A 24224-nucleotide genomic window follows, 5' to 3' on the forward strand; every position below is an offset into this window, starting at 1 on the left:
GTTCACAGAACTCTCAACACCCTGGCCACCCAGACACTTGTTTTGTATGGTATAGACGGCCTTGCACAGCTTTGTAAAACACTATCATGGTATAGATTACGACGTGAAAGCGGTTACGCCACTGTCGACTGACGTAACCAGCGGGGACACGCGGTACGCGATAGTGCTAAAGTATTCATTTGGATTTATTAAGAAGTTATACTAAACCATAGGCATTGTTCAGCTTGTCTATCTTGGCAGCCACCAATGACAGACACAAGTGCCACAGTAATACTTATATCTTTTCTCTGACGTCCGTCCACCGGGAAAATCCTGAGCCACTATTGGTCAGCTCTGCAGGATTAACAACACTGGATACATATAGTACATGTGGCCAGCACTGGGGCTGTGAGGCGAGCCTGTGCCTTGGCGCTGAGTCATGTTAACACTTGTGTGCAGCGGTGCTGTGCTTGCCTCTTGTTAACCCACTCTTCACCCATCATTGTGGCTACAAGAATGATATGTAAACATAAAAATGTTGATTTTTTTTTCAAATATGTGTGTTTCAAATGAAACACACACACACACACACACACACACACACACACACACACACACACACACACACACACACACACACTAATTAAACGTTATTGCTGCCTTGGCAATGAAACCCGTTATCGTTAATTGCCGTACTAAAAGATCATTATACGAGACTCCTTAGTATCACAGCGACTCTGAGCGAGCATGTTACCTCGGGGCGTTTGCTGTAAAACCATCACAACTCTCCTTTATTTGGCACCATAGCACAGGTCTCGCCTCGTGAGGACCGCAGCATCTTTTGTGGCTTGTGTCTCTGAAACTTTATGCAGTGTCAGTCTGGTATCGCGACTGAGGGATTTTTTTTTTTCCTCCAATATATGACGAAGGATTTCAAAGAGCAACAAACGCTTGGTACCTATTAGACCGTTTGACCTCAAACTATTTTGTTTATTGAATTGTTTATTTCATTATTTATTTATTTATTTTATGTAAGAGGGACACCGATCGAGGGCAACAAAATGAGTAAAATAAAGACCCACTGAGGTGCCAGTCCCAAAAGAGATATCAAAAGATTCATCCAGGATTGGGGAATAAGTGTCTTGAAACTTCACTAACTATTATGTTAGAGGAAGCCAGCTATTGTATAAATGGCATAATCTACTGCTAACATTGTTTTTGTAGATGGGTTTTGTGTGCATGGTAGTGTGATGTGCGTGGTCTGCAGCCTAGATGGAGGCTTAGTGTGGAGGTGTCAACGTGTGAGTTTGATATACCTTCACGTATCTCCGGACTGTGTTTTCGTGGAGCCATTGTATTTCTGAGCCACAAGGCACAAAACGCATCATCTTTTATGTAATTATATATTTTTTTTTTTTTTTATTTTTTTTTTTTATTGAAAACTAATGTCTTTTTTTCATATCCTGAACCGTCACGCTTGACTTAGCATGATAGATTTGGGTTTGTATGAAGGTGATCTTGCAGTGTGTTTCAGGAGGCACTGCCACTCTGGGTGCTGAAGGCTGGACGACTGCCCTAGTAAGTTGCGTCAGTTAGTAGTTAGGCTTTGGGTGCCGTGCCACTGAGCAGGGACGTGTGTACTTGCTATTTGCATACTAATAGCTTGATTCACATGTTTTGTTATTGTTGTTGTTGTTGTTGGTGGTGGTGGTGGTGGGGGGTAGGGGTAGGGGTGGTGTTGGTGGTGGTAGTGGTGGTGGTGATGGTGATGGTGAATTAGGTGCTCTCTCTCTCTCTCTCTCTCTCTCTCTCTCTCTCTCTCTCTCTCTCTCTCTCTCTCTCTCTCTCTCTCTCTCTCTCTCTCTCTCATCTTATACTTATTTCTCCTCCTCCTCCACCTCCTCCTTCTCAATGGTGGTGTTATTGTTGCTGTTGTTGTTGTTGTTGTTGTTGTTGTTGTTGTTGTTGTTGTTGTTTCTGTTGCTTTCATCACTGTGTGTGTGTGTGTGTGTGTGTGTGTGTGTGTGTGTGTGTGTGTGTGTGTGTGTGTGTGTGTGTGTGTGTGTGTATGTATGTATGTATATATATATATATATATATATATATATATATATATATATATATATATATATATATATATATATATATATGTGTGTGTGTGTGTGTGTGTGTGTGTGTGTGTGTGTGTGTGTGTGTGTGTGTGTGTGTGTGTTAGGAAAGATGTAAGCATTATTATTAACTTCGTACCTTTCTGGGAAAAGCCGATCATTCGAAGAAATGCGTATATTTTCTGCAACGACTCCCATATCCGCAAAAAGTTGCTCATTCATTATACTTTCCAGGGATGAAAGTGCGTCAGAGTTAGCAAGCAGATGCATGAGAACAAACATGTAATTGTTTTCCAGGAATATCAGTCATTCCATTGAAGTAGGGTAGAATCGTTTAAATAATATTGAAATTGGATATTAAGCTTTTCTTAACTTGATATATATCAATCCATCCTAAAAAATATATATCTGGATTGACTGCTCTCCATGTTATCGAGTTTGGTACTGTCAATAAAGTATTTTATTTCAAATGTTTGGATACAAGCAATACATACCATCTTTACTTGCTTGGTGGGTTTTGTGCTTGCGATGCCACGAGCGTTAAGTAGATGAACATGGTAAACAGGTCATTCCTTGGCACTCGTCATTGCGTGGTTGGATCCTGTGCGTATAGAACTGCCGTGCGAGTGGGTGGTTGAGGTGTGCTCCTTACACCACCGGCGCTGTAATGGATAACCATGGCTATATTTGTGTTGTTGACGGCACGGTGGTCTGGGCCTGGCACACCCTGGCTTTTTCTGTCAGTGTCCTGCATCAGCATTCCATCCTCCTGACTCATGTGTCCCTTCATGATCATTATAATGTGTTGTAGTAATAATGCTCAAGAGTATCTACATTAGCGGATGTGACACGTAGTACATCTGGTAGTTATTCTAAACGCTTCGATTTCTCATGAGAACCATTTTGCTAGTGATGATGGATTATCTTTGTCAGATTTTCATTAGTCTTACTTGAAAGATAAAAACACGTTTGAAAGCTGGAACAACTTCCAAGAGTCTTTTTAAAAGTAGTCGAAATAAGGCCACGATTCGTTTAAGAACCCGCGTTATGAAGGCTTCCCTCCAATAATCGTCGCGTCACACTTGCTTGTTGTTGATCACGCTGTATGTTATAAATTCCCGGTCAGATGCCAGCTGTTTCACCACCACACGCATTTGTAAGCAGGTGAAATAATTATGTGTTTGTTTTTTTCTGAACACCATGAATGACAAGTGATTGTATTTCTTCAACACATGACTGCGTTCCCAGAAAAAGAAATTCAAAGTATCATGAAGTTGCTAAATGTATCTAGCCTTTTACCAGTAGTGTTTCTTTAATTAAGACGAATATAACTTTGCAATATGGCATTGATAGAACCGGACCAACTGCCTTGTTTAGCGGACTGACCTGTTGCTGACCAATTACGTTATTATACCCGTTGTTATACATAGATCTTGTGTGCCGAAGTATTATAATAGTCCCCTTAATAAAGAATAGATGACAGTAAATCCAAGGCTAGCAAAGTGCCAGTTCGGTGTAGCGAGACTTGGGGCGCTGTGTGATCATTGGGAAGACGCGTGACGCTCATACTGAACAATTAGCCGCGTGGGGCTGCATCACCGGCATTGAGGACCGCCCTTGCCCTCTATGACAGACTACAGTGTTTCTAAGTATTACCTTTGCCACTACCACCACCACCACCATCACTATTATTATCATTTTATTAATAGTAGTATTTTATCATTATTATTATTATTATTATTATTATTATTATTATTATTATTATTATTATTATTATTATTATTATTATTATTATTATTATCATTATTTTTATTTTTATCATCATCATAATCATCGTTTTTAGGTACTACCATGGTATAGCTATCCCGTCACCTACCTTTCAGCTGCACGGGTTTTGGGTTGCCAGCAGTCGCCAGATCTCAGCCAGACTTACAATGTTACCAATATAGCAAAAGAATTTTCTCTCTCTCTCTCTCTCTCTCTCTCTCTCTCTCTCTCTCTCTCTCTCTCTCTCTCTCTCTCTCTCTCTCTCTCTCTATTGAACTACATATTAGGACGTGTGATGTGTGTATATAATAGAATCTCTTTCTCTCTCTCTTCTTGATAATAATTTAGCCCCGTCTCGCGACGTTTAATTAGGTGATTAAAACGACCCAAAATCTCGCCACGTATACACACACACACACACACACACACACACACACACACACACACACACACAAGAAAATGCAGTTTTTCGTTTTTCACATAGAACGGTGGAAAAGTGGAATGCATTGAGTAATGAAGTTGTTACAGCACATATTGTGCATAACTTTAAAAAAGATTGGATAAATTGAGACATGAGACAGGACCCTGTGCAATACAACCAGGTAAATACATTTAGCCCCGTCTCGTGACGGTCAAGTGATTAAGACGACCCCAAGTCTCGCCACACACACACACACACACACACATTTAGCCTTGCGACGTTAAGTGATTAAGACGATCCAACTCCCAGGGAAAAAAGTGTCTCCTACTAAGAGCCTATACACGAGAGAGAGAGAGAGAGAGAGAGAGAGAGAGAGAGAGAGAGAGAGAGAGAGAGAGAGAGAGAGATGGGAGAGGTTGGGGTGATAGTTTTTTCGCTGTATTGGTAACAGTGTACATCTGGCTGAGATCTGGCGACCGCTGGCAACCCAAAACCATTCCAGCTGAGAGGTAGGTGACGGGATAGCTATACCACGATACTGCCCATTTTTGTTGTTGTTTTGTGTTTTGTCATTGTCGTTGTCGTCTTTTCCTTGTTTTGTTTTTTTTTTTTTTCACAGTGTTGCGCGGATTGCGTAGTGGATAAGGTGGTGACCGTGGGATCCGGCAGACATCCGTGCCTAAGTTTGAATCCCACCACATACCGCCTTGAAACCTTGCCATTGGCACCAATCGCTATCTGTGTAGTTTTCATTGTTCGCCAGCTGGTTTAATTCACAAGTTGGTCCTGCCTATCGCGCCGAACTGTCGCTCTTGTGGAAGCCCTATTAAAAAAATATATATACAGATATTCATGCCTACATACCTCATAATATAAACGTTTGGTTATTTATCTTTGTGTCTGATTGAAAATGACATAAAAATATGCAAATATATGTTCCTAATGGTGCAAAGTATGGATGTACCAGTGTCCCATCAAAATATTTTTGTAAGTCTAATAGTACATATATACCTTATCACAAAATTGTCAGAGTTTCTGCATAGGATAATGCTCCACTCAAAAAGCGTAGAGCAAATATCACTGAGTAGCATTTATAAAAAAAACAATTTTCGGAGTCTGTGCCGAAATAACCTGGCCAACATTACCGAAACCGAATTTTCCTAACTGAATCACAACAAGCGAACTTGGTATGCCTTTTGATCTCAGAAAGTTTCTCAGAGTTGGCACTGTCCATTTTCTAAGTTCATCCTCACTAATATCCATAGTGTTATCCATAGTGAAGTCGTTGTGTAGCGAGTGTGGCGATGGCTCTTAACACGCTAGATTTGTTTACGTTTCGATAGAACAATCTCGGTGTATGTAAGACAATATCCTCTATACTGTTAATTTCCTAAGACTATTAATTGTTGTGATTTTCTGTATGAATATAATTTATATTAATTTTATGGAAAGAAAAAGGCATTAAAACTACGCTTTACCTATTAATGATCTTTTCTATTTTTTGTCCCAGAAATGGAGATGGTAAAGAAGAGCGCTCGACATATATATAAACATTTCCACTTGTTTAGCTTATATGCCACGAGTACATTCTTAGAAAGATTATAACTATTTTATTAAACCATTTAATATTTACAAAACGTGCAGAAAAGAACGTTCCAGTTGACCAACTTGCTGTGAAATAATTAACCCATCTGGCGGTTGAAAGCACCTACATAGCAGATCGCGATCGGTCCCTTTGTCGAGTGGTTTAAAGTTAGCTACATGTCACCGTGATACCCAGGTTCTAGGAGGAGGTGTAATTGCCTTACACCAAAGATGCGCTTGGATGGTGATATGGGCCCTAATATGGGTACCACTGTGAATAAAATTGCCTGCACCTCTAATGGATGGAAGCTGGTCACCGCATCCCATACTCTTCAAGTATACCTACAGGCGCAATAGGCCTTAACATAAAAAAAAGAATAAATAAATAAATAAATAGATAAATAGAAAATAACCTTTAAGGAACTGTTTTAGATTCAAAGCATACATTTTTGTCATCCAATTGCACCATCTCAGCTGGGTACAATCGGTCTGGGTTATCTATGATGCTTTACATTTTGTATTGTGTGTATCTTTAGGGAATAAAACGTATTATGTTTTAGAGACTGTGTTCACTGTTCATGGCTGGCTTCAAATAAGATTGTGTGTGTGTAATAAATTTCTTCTATTAGTAACTGGTTTGTTTGTGATTGGAAAATATTATGAACGTCAACCGTTCAGAAATTACAACTAATATTTCAGTTATCGTCCCGATCAAACTGGTATATCTGCTGCCGTGCTGCATGCCACTGCCACCCTACAGCCAATGAGCAGCATGCCTTTCCCTCGTGGTCTCAGACTTCGTGAGTTATTAAGTATAATTACGGCATTTCAATTTTTATTAAGGTAAATTTAAAAATGAGAGAGGAAAAAGTGGAATCCCATATAGAGTGGTACATGAGTGGAACAGACTCGGTTATCATGTTAGTGCAGAATCTGTAAGGAACTTTAAGGGGAGAAAAGACAGATTCATGAACGTATCATGGGTAGAAGTGTATGTACTGCAGGTACCGTACATAGATAAGCATTTCGCTTGGAACACAAGGTGTAGGTCTGTTCCCTTGTAAGTTCCCTTGTCTTTCTATGTTATATGGAGCAACATTTTTTTTTTTTTCTATAAAGTTACTATATGGACACTGAACTGTAACATACGTGAAAATTTCTGTACAATCTTCTTCCCATCCACTAACGGTCTCGGAGGTTAGTCCTTGATGATGGGAATCATTTCATCTTACTTGCCTAGTTGTTCTAAAAATTATTTTGTGATCCATTACAGTGACGGTGCTTCACTACTAATTAACACATCGAGCCACCATTACCCAGGCTGTGATTTAAGGTTACCTCGTCAAGGGGGAAAAAATCACACTGCATCGATCATATAAGCATCTCTCTCTCTCTCTCTCTCTCTCTCTCTCTCTCTCTCTCTCTCTCTCTCTCTGCCATATTCGTCTCAAAACGCCCAGACGCACTTTTAAAACTTGATCCCTCTTTGTGGAACCAGGATCAACACCTTGACTTTTACAAGCATGTCGATAACGTCTTGATTTTTCTGTAAATCGGTATGTAGTTTGCAGGATATTTAAGATGAAATTGTGAAAACTAAGAGAGAGAGAGAGAGAGAGAGAGAGAGAGAGAGAAAGCAGATTGTAGTGACGAATATGGATCTGATCATGAAAGGTGTGAATGAAGAAAATGTCAACGTGATCCGGGCTTCGTGTGCGTAACTCCGCGACTTCGTATGGGTAATCTAGTCACCATTTTCTGTATCACTTTCCGGTTGTGTCTGTTAGCGACAGCCACGATGGTATGTCATTTGTTTTTACCTTCGTTTGTGTGTTTTCTGTTTCCCCAGTTACATGTTTATTTCCATTCTTTACCTCCATTTATCTTCCCTGTGGTCTTCTTCCCGGGGAATTCCTAACCAGCATCCTCCTCCCGGCCTTCTCTCCTCATCTCAATCTGTGCACGTAGCCAGACTACCTCAGTGTCTCTTTATCACTTAATGACTTTCTCCCAAAATTGGCCTACAGTGCGGTGTCCCTCTAAAAAGCTCATTTACTCCGCAATAGAAAATAAATAATAAACATAAGTAAATCTCAAAAATTGAAATAGATCAAATAAAATAAAATTGCTGTTTCAAGACAAGATTTAATTTATATGTATACTTCCTCCATAACGATATTAAGCTCTTTTCTTGTAGTACCAGTGGAGTAGGCCAGATTCAATTATGTTGTCAGATCCTTTTATGAAACTGGGTTGTTGTCATATATCCTGGAGTGCGAAGTTCATCTAGTGACTATGCGTCTATTACTATCTCTGTTTCTGTCTCACCTGAACACGTGCAGTGTGTCGTATCGAACTGATGCAGGTGACTACCTCACACCTTCAGGGTAATGAACTCTCTCTCTCTCTCTCTCTCTCTCTCTCTCTCTCTCTCTCTCGTGTTGATGGTTGGTTATTGGTTGCGCTAGTTAAGTGGAAATGTCTCAAAGGAACATGACTTGCTACATTTACTTTTCCATAGTTGTTAGTTTGTGGTTCGCAGGTTGCGATGTTGAGGGAGTAGCTTAAAGTTTTCATGGTGGTAACATGCAAGACACGCACGCGTGTGAGGCAGAGGCAAGGATAAGACTTTCGTGACTGAATCGCGCATGACATCAGTGTTGACTTATTTGTTTCGCTGCGATTAGTAGACGTTCATCAATGGTGTTGTATGTGTGCATTTACTATACTGATATTCATTCCTGTGACTGAACTAGCTTTCAAGCAAGTTCGCAGCATTATCGCTGGGTATTCAATATAGTAGCAACTTCTTTTACATGTCCTTCAACGGCTTTTTTGCTAGGGTCACATTACGGAGGATTGATATTTACTGGCAAAGATTGTTGTGCACTCTCTCTCTCTCTCTCTCTCTCTCTCTCTCTCTCTCTCTCTCTCTCTCTCTCTCTCTCTCTCTCATGTTATTTATTTTTTTCACATTCATACATTTTGAGTATTAACATGAATCGTATTTAAACAGTCTTTTATTTAAGTACGTTGCGTTTATATAGTATTGTACTGAATTACATTGTATTAAAATACTGTACTGAAATACATGAAAAAGCAATACAATGCTCGGTACACAGACACCTATTACCCAACTCTGATGCTAGATGACATTTCTTCTGTGTTTATCGTTCACATTGTTTTCCAAAGCACCAGTTTACCGATACTGGGGAAATCTTTCTGCATTTTGTCAAATAAGTTACAATAGGATTTTTTTTTTTTTCAGGATTACCCATTCTTGAAGGAACACAACCGGCCTCCAGGCGGCATGGTTGTGGACAATGGTCACTCAGTGGTTGTATGCAAAGATTGCTACTCATCACTAAAAAACCAGGTGAGTTATACATATTCCCTAGTGATCGGTAAATTTGCATTATGTGTAGATCTTATTTGATTTGAATATTTCACTTTTCTTAAACATCTACATCAGTGATTCTTCATCATATCAAATTAAAAATTGTTCTTTGAAGAAACGTGATACAGATAATGTATTGAATTTGCATGAAACAAGAATGGTATATCAGTTTCATTCTAGTCTTGGTGGAATTACTTTACGAACTGATGTAGTAAAAGATTACTGAGCTTGGTGTATACATGAAATAAAAAAAAATAAAAAGAGTGAAGCTACATATAATGGGAACTAGGGTAGGGTTGCCACCTTTTACAAAATAAAATAAGGGACACCTCTACCGGGGACATTCTGGGCGCGTGGTGCGTGCGTGCGTTCCGGCAGCCTGAGAAAAAACCGGTTGTTTTTAAAGGCCCAAACTCCTGAAAAATGCATAGAATACTTATACAACAAGTAATAAAACCAACAAAATGATTTCACATAACACATTAACCTCTGGAGTCACTTAGTAGTCAGTAAAGGAGTAGTCAAGAAAACAATTATTCATGTTTAAATGAACATTGTTATATAAGGCTGGATACACAGTCAAGTTAAGTCAACAGTATTCCCTCTTTTATTTATTCTTCTTCCAAGCGTACTTCTTATTGCTCCTTGCAGCACTGAGTAACTCTGTCTTTCAAAACACTGCTGCGAAATTCTGAACAGGACTGCTCAAAGACAAGTTGAGAGTGATCAGGAGCTCACTCCTTATGAGTTCCACAGAGCACCTGTTCCTGCTTTCACTCCACTTGTTGGCCATCCTGGAGAAGATCCTTTCAACATATCCAGTGGATGTTGGGATGCTCAGTATGTGGCTTATAATAGACAACATGTTAGGAAGGTCAGCTCCTTGTAAAACAGACATCCATCTGGCAGCCACATCTTTGGTCTTCCATTAAGCATCTTCTCTAAGCTTCTTCAGAATGATATTGAATGTGGTGCATTCATCATAGAGGTGCAGTGGGTACTCGGGAAAATACGGAACAAACCGCGTCCCGTATTGAGTCAATACGGGACGCAACATTTTATTCTCAGATATGGGACGATTCGGTATTTTACGGGACGGGTGGCAACCCTAGACTAGAGTAATGCATGTTCTGTAGCATTTTAGTTTTTATTCTGTGATTTATGAAAAGAAATATTTTTGTCTTAAATATAGTATGTAGAGTTGGAGAGATGGGGAGTTCCAGTAGAGAAGAGGCAGTACAACTGGATTCAACGTCCTCCACCCCCTGAATTCCAACATGGTACTTCTGCAAAGTCTATCCAGGTGTTCACCACTGGCACTCAGCCCACTGTGGTAGAGCCAGGATCTTCAAGCCCAGGCTCTCAGTTAGCAAACTCTCCAGGGGCTGTGCAACAACCAGGAGGTGGAGGTAGTCCAAGAGGATCTCATGGTCCTGTATTGGGCTCATCTAGTGTGGTATGTGTTTTGAGTTGTGTGCACAATCGAGAGGGCCGGGTTCGAGTCCCGGTAAGCGGCGAGGCAAATGGGCAAGCCTCTTAATGTGTGGCCCGTGTTCACCTAGCAGTAAAATAGGTACGGGATGTAACTCGAGGGGTTGTGGTCTCGCTTTCCCGGTGTGTGTTGTGTGTTGATGTGGTCTCAGTCCTACCCGAAGATCGGTCTATGAGCTCTGAGCTTGCTCCGTAATGGGGAAAACTGGCTGGGTGACCAGCAGACGACCGAGGAAGTGAATTACACACACACACACACACACACACACACACACACACCGCGTAGTGTAGTGGTTAGCACGTTCAACTCACAATCGAGATGGCCGGGTTCCAGTTCCGGTGTGGCGAGGCAAATGGGCAAGCCACTTAATGTGTGGCCCCTGTTCACCTAGCAGTAAACAGGTACGGGATGTAACTCGAGGGGTTGTGGCCTCGCTTTCCCGGTGTGTGTAGTGTGTTGTGGTCTCAGTCCTACCCGAAGATCGGTCTATGAGCTCTGAGCTTGATCCGTAATGGGGAAGACTGGCTGGGTGACCAGCAGATGACCGTGGTGAATTACACACACGCTGATCACAGATATTAGTGTTGGAATCTCTTGGGAGATAGCAGTACTAGTGAAATTATATCATGATTATGGAATATATTCTAAAATTGTTCAAATGGAATCATTAGGACCTAATCCAGTAATAGTCACTATAGAAAGGTATAGGAGAGGAGTCTGTTTTGTTTGCAAATTATACAGCTCTTACTATGGACATGTGATGAGAAGCTGCAAATTCTTGGAGATGCCAATAACATTTTAAAGGATGAAACCTATGTAGAATTTTATGTTTGGCCATGAATTGAGATAGGAAAGTGCATTAGTGAATCACAGGAAGCAAAAGTCTAGCTATGAAGAGTCTGGCAATGTGTGAGGGTGAAAATGTGGGTGTTTAAGGGGAATATTATGTTGTATCAAATGCTTACATACGTGTTCTTTGTAACACAGGTTAACGAGAAAACATTAGTCTCAAATGGGATACATAGTTTACTGTACATTACAAGCTTTTTACAGATATGCTCACATATAGGATTGGCACAAAACTTGATTCAGATGTACTGAAAGAACAAGTACCTTTCCCTAGTTATGAATCAACTGACCATACCTATGTCATTGATCAAGTAGTGGAAAAATATGCTAAATATTCTTAATCACTGTGTACTGCTTTCATAGATTATGGATTATTGGAAGAAAAGAAAACTTTGAATCAATGGAAAATATGTGGTAAATAATCCAAGGTTTGGCAATTTATATTGTTTTGATGAATGAATAAACTGATGAAATATAGAAGATGAATTTGCAATTATGCAAAGAAAACTAAGGATTGAGTTGATCTGAAGATAAATATGAAAACAAAGATGATATTCATTAGTTACATACTAGACCATGAAATCAAAAGCAGCGATGAATGTAAATTTCAGATCGTTGAGGAAAACAAAATCAAAGGAAGAATAGCACTAGTATAAAGTATTTTTGATGAATATACGGTAACTGTATCCATTCTCACTGCAGAGACAAGTTTATCATTGATGCATTGTTTCTGTTCTAAAATATAGGACAGAAATCTGCTGATTAGGAAATAGATCAGAGTTGAAGATATTATGACAATCAAAAGAAATACATCGGGAACATAAATAGGGTGCTAAAATCAGAGTAATAGAATGATAACCTGGAGATGGTGAAAGAAGGAACAATAGAGAACTAGATGAATAAGTAACATTTGGTAGAGGTGGTCTGGAATAAACAAGCAACCAACAGAGGTTAATGAAGATCAGAGAGATCTTAGAATAGTAATGGTGACAATGATATGGGGAAACAAATAGTTTATAATGCATCACACAACGTGCATGACAAGTGGAATGTCTTGAAAAGCTTGCTACTGTACTGATTTGCATGTGTTCATCTTATTTTCTTAAATGGTGTCACTCTTACCCTCTGCATTACAAGTATCATAGCCTCATCATCATCCCCTCCCACTTCTGCTTCTGCATGGTCATTTTGGTCTTCTCTTAGTACCACCATTTCAAGCTTTTAACAAAATATATCAGCTCATCTCAGAACATTCACGTAGTATCCCTTTCTAAATCAAAAGGAGATAATGAACAGATTTACTAAATCAGATATAACAGGTTTTACTAACTTATACATATATAGTATTTTACACATTCCTTTAACATTCTTGTGTCTGGCATATCAATTTTGAATTTCATTATAGCACTTTATTTTTTTATCACTTATTAAAAACTTATATAAGGTAATAAATACTCAGAAATAGTGGTGAGAAAGCCTCTATGAGCTTGTCATTGAGACTGGAAACAATTAACTTTTTGGAAGGATTTTTGTTAATTTTTAGGAATCTACACTATGCTGTGAAAGATATGTTATGAATAAATTACTCATCTGTCATAACTGTTCAAGTGTGTTGTAATTTTACTTGAATCTTCCCAGAATACTGAAGTACATCCTCTGCAAAAGAGAGAATTTTATTAAACATTAATTGATATATACTAGGTGTATTTTACAAATGTAAAGTTAAAAACTTCATTTTTTTTTTTTTTTTTTTTTTTTTTTTTTTTTACCATTTGATAAAGTTGGAAGAAAATAACAAGCATTTTGAATTTCTACAGGTGGTTGATGGACCTGGGATACAAGTACATGCATCAAAGCAGAGTGAAGAGCTTCTATTACCTGCTAATAGTGCCTTATCAAAAGCAAATGCCAGTACAAGTGTGTGTGCAGATTCTTCTGAAACTTGCATAGGAAATATCCCCTCCCGCTTTGCCCCCCTCCCTCTCAAAATTGGTATCGCCAGGCAGGGGGGCACACAGTCTAACACCAAGCACCATTCAGTGGCTTCCAGTGAAGGTCTCAACTCTGGCGATACCAAAGGACCAGGAAACTCAGAGCAAGATGTCCTTGAAGTGGACCAATTCTCCAAGAATTCAAATTCCTCAGGTGTCTCCAAACCAGGCATCCAAGGAAATGTCTCCTCAAACCGAGACACAGTCTACCGAATAGAGGACCATGAAAAACTGGTGCACAAGAAGAGGAGATCTGTAATCAGAGGTGTGTTACCATAGTGTTTATTGCTTTTCAACTCAGATTTATCTTATTACCTTTACTTCAATCTTTTAGTTTTGTTGAAATCATTCATAGTCCTTGAATTCAAGAATATCTGCAGTAAAAGATATATAGGGGATCCTCGCAATTCAACAGGGTTAGGGTGGTTTTTCATTGGTTGAATCACCGTTTATTTGAATTGTAAAACAATTTTTCCCATAAGATACTTAAGAATTAGGGGGGATAGGGACCAACCTCCAGCCTAGACACCCCAAAACATCACTATAACCTCTAAAAAACACTAACTTGGACTAAATCAGTACTATTAAAGGCTTCATTTATATCTTAACTTTTTTTGTATTAAACACATTAGGGTGCTGTACAGTACATTTTTGGAAATAAAAACTTTTTTTTTTTTTTTTTTTTTTTTTTTTACCATGTGGGCTTTTCACGGGAGTTTATGGGCTAAAGGGGATACTTTTTTGGGGTACCTCCTATCGCTAGGGAACAGTTGCCCCGAGTGAGGAAGCCTAACCTACACTCAGACCGTGGACAGGATTCGAACCCATGCGCTTGGAGACACCTCGGACCCCAAAGCACGCATGATTCCACTGTACCACGGCGGCCCCAGTTTCACAGTACTTGTCCCTGTTCTTCCAAATTATTGATGTTGTTGATCTAGGGACATCCATTTGCACTGCAACGACACTGTGAGCTATACTTGCCTTACACTTTCTTATAAGCTCAAGCTTATTTTTGAAAGGCAGGAAATTGTGCTTCTTAGGGCTGGGGCTGGAGGTGGCTTTCCGTTGTCTTGAGTCAGACGAAACACACTGTTTTCCTATAGCATCAAGTTTTAGTCAAATTAAGTTCTATGGTTTCTAATTAACACTTTTATAATAAAATTAATTTTCTTGTTAATTGGAATGATGCTATAATCTCAAATTCATAGAATCTTGATAAGTAGATGTAAATATATTTGTATATATATATATATATATATATATATATATATATATATATATATATATATATATATATATATATATATATATATATATATATATTGTCCTAGCCTATCAGTGAAAAGTAGTTCAGTTGTTTGTTTACATTTCTCTGGCACTGTGACGTTCCAAGGCAGAACTTCCAAGGAACAATTGGCCAAGATGAGCAGCTCTGTTGTTTATGAGTGGACAAAGTTGTCTGAAGAGTTTCTTATTGGGAGCATTAAAAGCCAAAAATAGCAACGTCTTGCTGGGGGTGAAGGGGCTGCCATATTTGTTTACAGTTGACAAACACGACAAAGGCGGAAGCGAGCTTGTGTGTGACAACCTGCATTGACAAAAATTGACAGTCTTCAGAAAATTGACGGAAAAGTGCTAGTGTGACGCCGCCTTAAGTGGTGCACAGGGTAGTGTCGGTTTACACTTCCGCCTGGCAGGCTGGCGGTGGATTTGACCAGGTGGGTGGTGCACGAGATATGAATGTTGAATTGGCGAGTCAGTTAGTCGAACCTTGAGGATTGGGTATTAATTTACTGAGTTTGAATTGGCGATAATTCAAACTGTGAACAGTTGAATCACAAGGATCCCCAGTACTGATAAAATTTAGTAATTTTATTATTTTATTTTATTTTATTTTTTTTTTTTTAAGAAAAAAGAACTTTCATAACAATATATCAACAACTTTTATTTACTTCACTGTAATATCAGAACCTATTTTCAATTTTACATTTTGCATCATAAATCCAGTAGTATTCTCAATTGTGTTGTAATTTTATTTTAACTCCACAGATAATCAGCCTCTTTAACTTTAGTACCAAATTGTCATCACTCTGTTTTGAAAGAACCAGTAAATGCTTTTATGTGTTAGGTAAATGTATAGTCAGCTCCCTATTTGATGAAGCAGTTTTCCTAGCTATATCTCCAACAAAAGTGACATGTCGTATTTTTTCATGACAGCTGTCATTGGCTCTAGCAACCTCTGATTTGTTTCATAGATCTACCTTTTGTCCCTTCCTATTCTACTTCCCGTCCCTTTTTCCCACCTCCATTCTTCTAGTATCTCCATCACCACAATCCCCTTCACCTCCTCCCCCCTCTTCACACACACACACACACACACACACACACATACACACACACATGAGAGATGTTAAAAAATATAGATGTATTGAGACGTGGAACAGTTTAAATGAAGAAGTAGTGTCTGCAACGAGTGTGCATACTTTTATAGCATAAAGCCCAGGCCCTGTAAAACTACAACTAGGTAAATACATGGGTGGACTGCATTTACTTAGATCTAAAGAAGGCATTTGAGAAGGTCCCACACAAAAGGTTACTTACTGTGGAAACTTGAACAAAATGGAAAAATGGAGAACTAAAGGGAGGACTTCTGAAATGAATGGCTGATTTTCTAAAAGACGGAGAAATGAGAACAATTATAAGAGATAAAAACAGCCTGGAAAAGAGTCTTAGTGGAGTTCCACAAGGGTCGGTATTATGAGATTGTCTATTGCCAACCAATATATTCTGCATAGACGTTTTCGGCATCAGGGAAGCCTAACAGAGACCTAGCTAATGGACAGTGGCCATCCTGATGAGTTATTTTTACTCTAAAGGCATACCATGTTCAGACTATGGCAAAATAAAGCTTATGTATACAGTGCAGCACTCGGGATATTTCAGTTGCAGCCACAAATTTTCCTTTTTTCTCCATAAAGAAAATTGAAAAAAAAAATAGCTGTGGTCTTTTCTTGTGAAGCATTTAATCTCTGCAGAGGTGAGAAGAAATGTGTGCTAAGGTCTTATGCTCTATTAAAGTCTCTAAAAATTAAAGAGCTTGGTACACCAGGTAACTATATTTTCCTCTACATAATGATGTTACTTGTATAAACTCAAGTAATTATAAAGAAATACCATAGGAAAATAACAACAGAAAAATACTGGAAGAAGTAAAAGCATGGCAAATCAATAGATACATTATAGTATAGTATTTAGAGACGACTGCTCTGTAATGCGAGACAGTGCTGACACACTCCTGAATTAAACCAGCCAGCAAACACTGAAAACTATCCAGTTTGGGTCCTCTTCTATCGAGCTTGGCAACAACTCCATCTCCTAAGTCTAAAAAAAATTTCCAAGATAATAGAACTCATCAACATATACACATAAATATAGTATATTTGCAGTAAATATACATATATATATGTGTATATATATATATATATATATATATATATATATATATATATATATATATATATATATATATATATATATATATATATATATATATATATATATATTTTTTTTTTTTTTTTTTTTTTTTTTTTCACTTCAGTTTTTTTGTCGAGATAAGAAAAAAAAAACTTATTCTATTTCCTAACTGTCCTGATTCATAAAAAGTTAGATACTTTACAGTTTTTAATTTTTCTAAGAAGTAAGTGAATCATAAACTCTGGCAGGCCTCAGCACTCCAGCAGTGGCAACAAGCAGTGCCAGCTCCCAGATCCAGAGGTCATCCTGCACACAGCAGCTCCTTTCAACCTCTCCAGAACTTCAGACCAAGTGCTCATAGACAAGATGAAGATATAAAATTTCTTTAACAGTACCCTGTCAAAATAATTCATGCTACTATTGATATTTCATATTTGCTTTAATTTGACAATTATGAGAAAATATACCTAATTTGTGACTTATGCAAATTGAAGCTTTCTATTGTATCTTTATATACATAACCTTGTTATACACAGGGTTTGAGCTAAGCTCATGTTGTCCAGTCTCCATTGCTGTCTATAACCACTCTAATTTATTGATTATGTATGTTTCTTATATTTTCATCACCAATCTATTCCAGAGTAGATGCCTTTTCAACATCATGTGAGAGGAAAGTATGCTCAAGCCTTCTCTTTTCACTTTTATATTTGTCACCTTATTTTTCTTTTTGTGTATGTATGTAGACAGCTATTGTATGTTTATCCATTTGACATGACATATGCTTTAGGGTTGGCCAGGCAACATTTGGTAGCTATGCTTTACATCATAATTCTATGTTTTTTTTCTTGTGAGGTGACGACTAAAGCCACATATGTATTGTAACTCTGATCAGATTTTAAATATTATAAGTTTTGATATTTCTTTCCTGAATTACTGAAATAATATCAGGCTACAATTATCAACAATTTAGTAATCTCACTGATGCACGTTTAAGTAATGAGTTTATTTCTCATTACATGTTTCTATTTAGATATCTTTCCCTCCCCATTTCCTTAAAGTGAATATCTTGATAGTCCACTCTTCAATATTGACTTTTTTTTTTTTTTTTTTTTTACTACCTCTAAAGATTTCTTACAGCAATTTACATATATTAATGTATTATTTCACAATCTTATTTTTTTTAATTAAATTTCTCAGATCATTCAACTCTTCACTTACATAAATAATTATTAAGACTAATACTGGGGGGAAGAAAATCCTTGGAGTACTTCATTTCGTAGTTTCTTTGTGAGGAAATCTCTTTGTTTAAATCAATTTAATTTTCATACCATTTTTCCATCTGCCTTTAACATTTTCATGTACTATTCAAAAATTATTGTGAATGGCTATTCATAAAAAGATACGTTTTCCTAACTTAAGTAAATACGTACTCAATCAAACTTTGTTTTCTGAATTATTCTAGATATAAAAACTCTAGATAAAACTTGATGATTCATATCTAAAACTAGTTAATCTTTGTGTGACTTTTAGTATTCTCAATATTTTCTATTATTATTATTATTATTATTATTATTATTATTATTATTTATTTATTTTTTTACAAAACTTCCTCATGGATCTAGAGTTAAGGGTTTTATCATTTTCATATTGGTAATATTTGCTCTCTTTCAATTCTCTAAAGTAATTTTTTATTAAAAAAGCATAACAACAATGTATTAGTTTTGCAAAGTGTGATAATTTCATAACTAACTTTGCCACAATGACTTTCATCTGATTTAAGAAATATGGTGATGATCTTCATTCCTGGTATGCATTATTTTCTTTATTTTCAAAGAAACATTAATATTGATTGTGAAATATCATCTTACAAAATGGAGACAGACAAGAAGCTTGATACTACAATCCATGCAAGTTTAAATGTAGAGCCTGGAATCAGACACCCAAGGGTCAGTTACTTTGGGTGGTGTGTGTGTGTGTGTGTGTGTGTGTGTGTGTGTGTGTGTGTGTGTGTGTGTGTGTGTGTGTGTGTGTGTGTGTGTGTGTGTGTGTGTGTGTGTGTGTGTGTGTGTGTGTGTGTGTGTGTGTGTCTTTTTATTAGAGAAAAGTTTCATGAGAGGAATAGCAATGTTTTATTAGGTAACAGCATAAGAACTGTCTCCCTGTTTGCTGATACAATATTCATGTGCAGAATGAAGTTATATTTTATACTTCTGTTTGCTTATAAATCTGTTAAGAGTGAGACAATACCACTTTTTTATGATAGACTTAATCTGCTCTTAAAATATTTTTTATCAGAGTGATGCAGTTTAAAAGTCTGCACATTTTCTTGCTTTTCAGGATGAGAGTGATATCTGGCCAAATAATTGTCATTTAGATTCCTGGTCTTATATTGTTATTTAGCAGTCATTATCAAAATCTGTAATCCTGGTTCATCTTCAAGTAAACTACAAATGTAAAAATATTGTTCGCTGCAAAACAGTCACAGCGCATTAGAAATATTTCTTTACAGTCATCCCTCGGCTATCGCGACTTCCGCTATTGCGTTTTATTGCTAACACGGACCCATGAAAAGCTGCTAAAATTTCATTATCACGACCTCAGATGCCTGCTATCGCGCGCCCAGCCATGACGTCATGGGATATCTGAGCGCTTATTGGCCAAAACCGCCTTCCCGCCAAGATCAATTCGGCTATCGCGTTTCGGCTATAGCGCAGCTATTTCGGCCCCAGTTGACGCGATAGCCAAGGGTTAAGTGTATACACCATTGGTAAATTCTCCTACTGTAGAAGATTCAACTGTTCTGCCGAAATAAGTTCCTGTACTTGGTAACTCAATGTATGGGATGTATTTAAGTATTGTAAACTCAATCATTGTTTAGTCTTGGGCATGGATGATCTTGTTAGTAATTTATTTTAGTTTTTTATTTTTTTTTTTTTCTTAGAGAGAGAGAGAGAGAGAGAGTTATGTGAATCTTAATTACAAGAGACCAGGAATTATACCACACCATAAAGGTGATAAACATGTAATGTTTGAGAAGTATTTTTATTGTGTTAATACAGTTGGCTATTTCTGAAATACTTTAAGTTGGAAAAATTATATTAGCAGTTGTAATTTACACACACACACACACACACACACACACACACACACACACACACACACACACACACACACACACACACACACACACACAGAGTTCACCCAGTAGCAAGTAAGCATAGCAATTATATTACTTGAAGAGTTGGGCTATCATGTGTGCAGTCCTACTCAAAGATTGGTCATTATGAGGTCTGAGCTCTTTCCATAAAGGAACAGCTGACTGTGTTGAGACCAGTAGATGAATAACACACACACACATTTTATTTTTTTATTTTTTATTTATTTATTTATTTTATTTATTTATTTATTTTTTTTTTATTATTTTTTTTTTTTTTTTTTTTTTTTTTTTTTTTGTAGATACAAAGAATGGACACTAATTTTATATATTTATTTATTTTATCTTATAATTCTTAAATACACAAAAATATTAAAACAATTGCCATTAGGTCCATATTTTCTTTTGCATGTAAAAATACATCTGTATATTAAAAGAGATAGTTAGCCCAACCTAAATAAACAATATCCTTTATATAAGCAGATTAAGTGGAATAGAACAAAATGAGTGGGTGGATGCACATTCAGGAAGTCCAATTCAAATTGAAAATTTAAGTGACTAATGCGATGGAAATCGTACAGTTTTATAACAAATTAATTCATCTAGCATTGTACATATATCTAATAGAACCTAAAATAAAAGATTTGGTATATAATTTTGAAAGATTGCACTTCATACAAATATTCTTTCTCCACTTTCCCATAGAGTTAGTAATATAATTTTATGGCACATCACTTTGTTGTTAGAATTAGTACTTGAATATCAGTGAAGCAAAATCATCAGCATTTATAAAGATCCTCAAACCTCAAATGCAGATGAATCTACCTATCAAAACCCATCAACTTAATTGTAATTAAGTTAAGTAACGAAGTTGGTATGTGACCAAAAAACTTGCTTAAAAAATGAAAAATAAAAAAGCTCAGAATAATGAAATTTAAGAATTTCAAACATATCTTGAATTAACAGTGGAAGTAAGCTTTCTATGAAGATCTCCCTGTGGGACCACACACTTCTAGTGTAACATTTACCTTAAGCACACTGTTGCCAACATATTTAGTCCACTCATAGTCACCTAATGGAGGATTGCATATTTTGTATATGTTATTTTTTACTGTATCACTTATGCACCATCAATCAGAAGAAAAGTGTAAATTATTCATATTGCAAAATAGGCATACTGGGGCAGACTTATTACACTGATACTTGTAGAATTATGAAACTTATGAGTCTCCCTGCAACTTAAGAGTCTCCCTGCATCAAAATATCATTTACTCATTTTTTAACTATTGTACCTATGGTATTCTTTTTTTTATTCATGTACTTCAGAACTTATGATGATTTTACACATTCATTTTTTTATTCATGTACTTCAGAACTTATGATGATTTTACACATTCATAATAAGGAACATCAGTCATTTGCAATCTTTTTTTAGGAATAACTTTTTAAAAGGAAGAAAAATTAAAGTTGCGCCGCCCATGCCCTCTCTTCCCCATTTTCCCTCCACAAAATTTATTACAAGTTCTCAACATATTTAATATGTTTCTTTCTTTCTGTATGTCTGTGGAATAGCAAGGAGTGGGAGAAAGCCCCCCAGTCTAGCAACTTGTGTGTAGCCTGGAGGTACATTCATCATCATCCCTAAGGCTGAAAGTTGGAGAGAAAGGATGATAGATATTGTAGCACAAGTGCCATATATAGAAGGTATGGTAAAGTTTGGGGAAGATTTTAGCAGAGTTCATTGCAGATACAAGTGATTTTGAAAGTAGTATGACATGTATCATTGCAGTAGTGATATGGAATATTTAAAGGTGAAACAGCAACTGGTCCAGAAGTGAAGTAGACTTCTTTCACAGGAAGATGAGAGTTTTTGCATCAAGAGATATGTAGGAACAGATATAACAGGGATCATATAAAAAATATTAATGTTTGACACAATCAGTGTAGAGTCAAGAAAGTAGTTGTAACTGAGAAGATCTATGCATTGGCAATCTTGGAATCTGTTTTGATGGTCAAGTGCAATATATATATATATATATATATATATATATATATATATATATATAGAGAGAGAGAGAGAGAGAGAGAGAGAGAGAGAGAGAGAGAGAGAGAGAGAGAGAGAGAGAAACTGCCTCCTTCTCTTGCTTTCCTCTCCTTTTGTTTTTCACTACTCCTCCATCATCTTATTTAAAGTATAGCAGTGATGAAATTCCTTAATTTTGTTGGACTTTTCATGTTAGCACATGTTGTCATGATCTTTGCTGTAAGAGAAGAATGCAAATAGTTTGAAGTGCAATTTAATGTGGAAACATTCTTCTTTTTGTTGTCCTTCCTTTGACAGAATGTAACTTTGGATTGTTAAAGTCCACAAGGGAGGCATTAGCTCAAAGCAACACTAGTGTGGAAGCTATTCCACAAAGATTGATACACATGTACACAGGTGCACATGCAGAAGTAACCACCTAACAAGTTTGAATACTTTCAGAGACGTAAAAATCTGTGGTACATATCTGTAAACCAAATATTATTCACTTGGAACTCAGAAAACTTGTAAAAATTGTTTATGAAAAAAATTTAATTTCAATACTTATAAAAGATATTTACTAGCTATTGAGTTACTCACCAATAGCCGAGTTGATGGAAAGCTTACAGTCAGCGAATCCCAATTTTATGTCACAGCGGCACAAATTAGTCAGAAAGTATGTTTTATTCAAGACCTTCCAACAGGCATAATAGCTGCAGCAAATTGACATCAGAAATGCACATCTCACTCATGCCAATAACAATAATAACATGTATTGTGTAAGTTACCAGTATACTCGCTGTGTTTTTTGGTGACACGTGATTGGCTCTACTCTTGAGGTGAAACATATTATGCTATGTTCATGCTGTGGTGTTTGTACTAATGATTGCAAGAAAGATAAGTCATGGTAAAACCATTCAATTATAGATTTCCACATGTTGGGGTTGAATGGTGCTGATATGGTAAAATATATGAATTCAAAATACAAAACTTGCAGACCTCATATGATAATTCATCGAGGGAGGCAGTGAGGAATTGTCTTTTATGAACATGGTTGTGGGATCCTTTTATCGTTACCCCATGGCTTCTAGCTTCTCTGTGAAGACAGCGAGGCAGCTGAAGGGAAGCAGTGGAGATGCTACCACTGTGCCTGTGTAAAGACAATTCCTTACTTCACTTTGCTGACTGTATATTCACATGTATTGGTCTTATAAATAATGAAATTACTAATTCATCTTAAATAAAATTAAATTTATGAAATGGAAATTTTTATAAAAAATGTTTTGCTAAATCAACATTGTCATTTTATAAATGAGAAAAAAAGTTGTAATACTATTCTATTGTTATTTTCAATTTCTCATGTAAGGATTCTATTTAATGTTCTATATAGAATTCATAAAATTTATTGTTAATTCAATTCAACTTGGCAAATTTTTCAAAAATTTAAAAAAGGATAACTTGGTTAAATATAAATATACACACACACACACACACACACACACACACACACACACACACACACACACACACACACACACACACACACACACACACACACAGAAGGCACTAAAAAAAATGATAATAAATAAATAAAATAAAAAATAGGGGAAAAGTCAGTGTTTAAGAGACACCAAGAAGTATATTTTTCAACAAGAACTATGGATATTTGGAACAGTTTGAGTGAGAAGATTGTTACAGCAGCCATTGGGCACATATGTATGAAAAGTTAGATAAATATAGATATGGAGAGAAGACATTATGAGCCCTGCTCTAATCCTATCATATACAACAGCTAGGTAAAACACACACACACACACACACACACACACACACACACACACACACACACACACACACACACATGCCTGGTAGCTCAGTGGTTAGAACACTGGCTTCACAAGCCAGAGGACCGGGGTTCGATTCCCCGGCCGGGTGGAGATATTTGGGAGTGTCTCCTTTCACGTGTAGCCCCTGTTCACCTA

General features: G+C 36.9%; 1 protein-coding gene and 1 long non-coding RNA gene across 6 annotated transcripts in view; one reads left to right on the forward strand and one right to left on the reverse strand.

The window, feature by feature from the left end:
• Nucleotides 1-23797, forward strand: part of LOC123505683 — a 64034-nt gene extending 40237 nt beyond the window's left edge. For all 5 annotated transcript variants that reach the window (XM_045257324.1, XM_045257326.1, XM_045257325.1 and 2 more), the window contains exons 3-6: nt 9128-9235; nt 10449-10712; nt 13415-13853; nt 17314-23797. In XM_045257324.1, coding sequence (XP_045113259.1) covers nt 9128-9235; nt 10449-10712; nt 13415-13853; nt 17314-17426 — 924 coding nt within the window. In that variant the 3' untranslated portion in view covers nt 17427-23797. The remainder of the gene's footprint in view (nt 1-9127; nt 9236-10448; nt 10713-13414; nt 13854-17313) is intronic.
• On the reverse strand, nt 12904-13614 carry LOC123505688. Its single transcript, XR_006675235.1, has 2 exons — nt 13476-13614; nt 12904-13253 (listed from the first exon to the last, which is right to left on the reverse strand). It is a non-coding gene; the product is annotated as an uncharacterized LOC123505688 (long non-coding RNA).
• Nucleotides 23798-24224: the final 427 nt, after the last annotated feature.

This window comes from Portunus trituberculatus, chromosome 18 (assembly GCF_017591435.1).
Source record: "Portunus trituberculatus isolate SZX2019 chromosome 18, ASM1759143v1, whole genome shotgun sequence".
NCBI classification, from domain to species: domain Eukaryota; kingdom Metazoa; phylum Arthropoda; class Malacostraca; order Decapoda; family Portunidae; genus Portunus; species Portunus trituberculatus.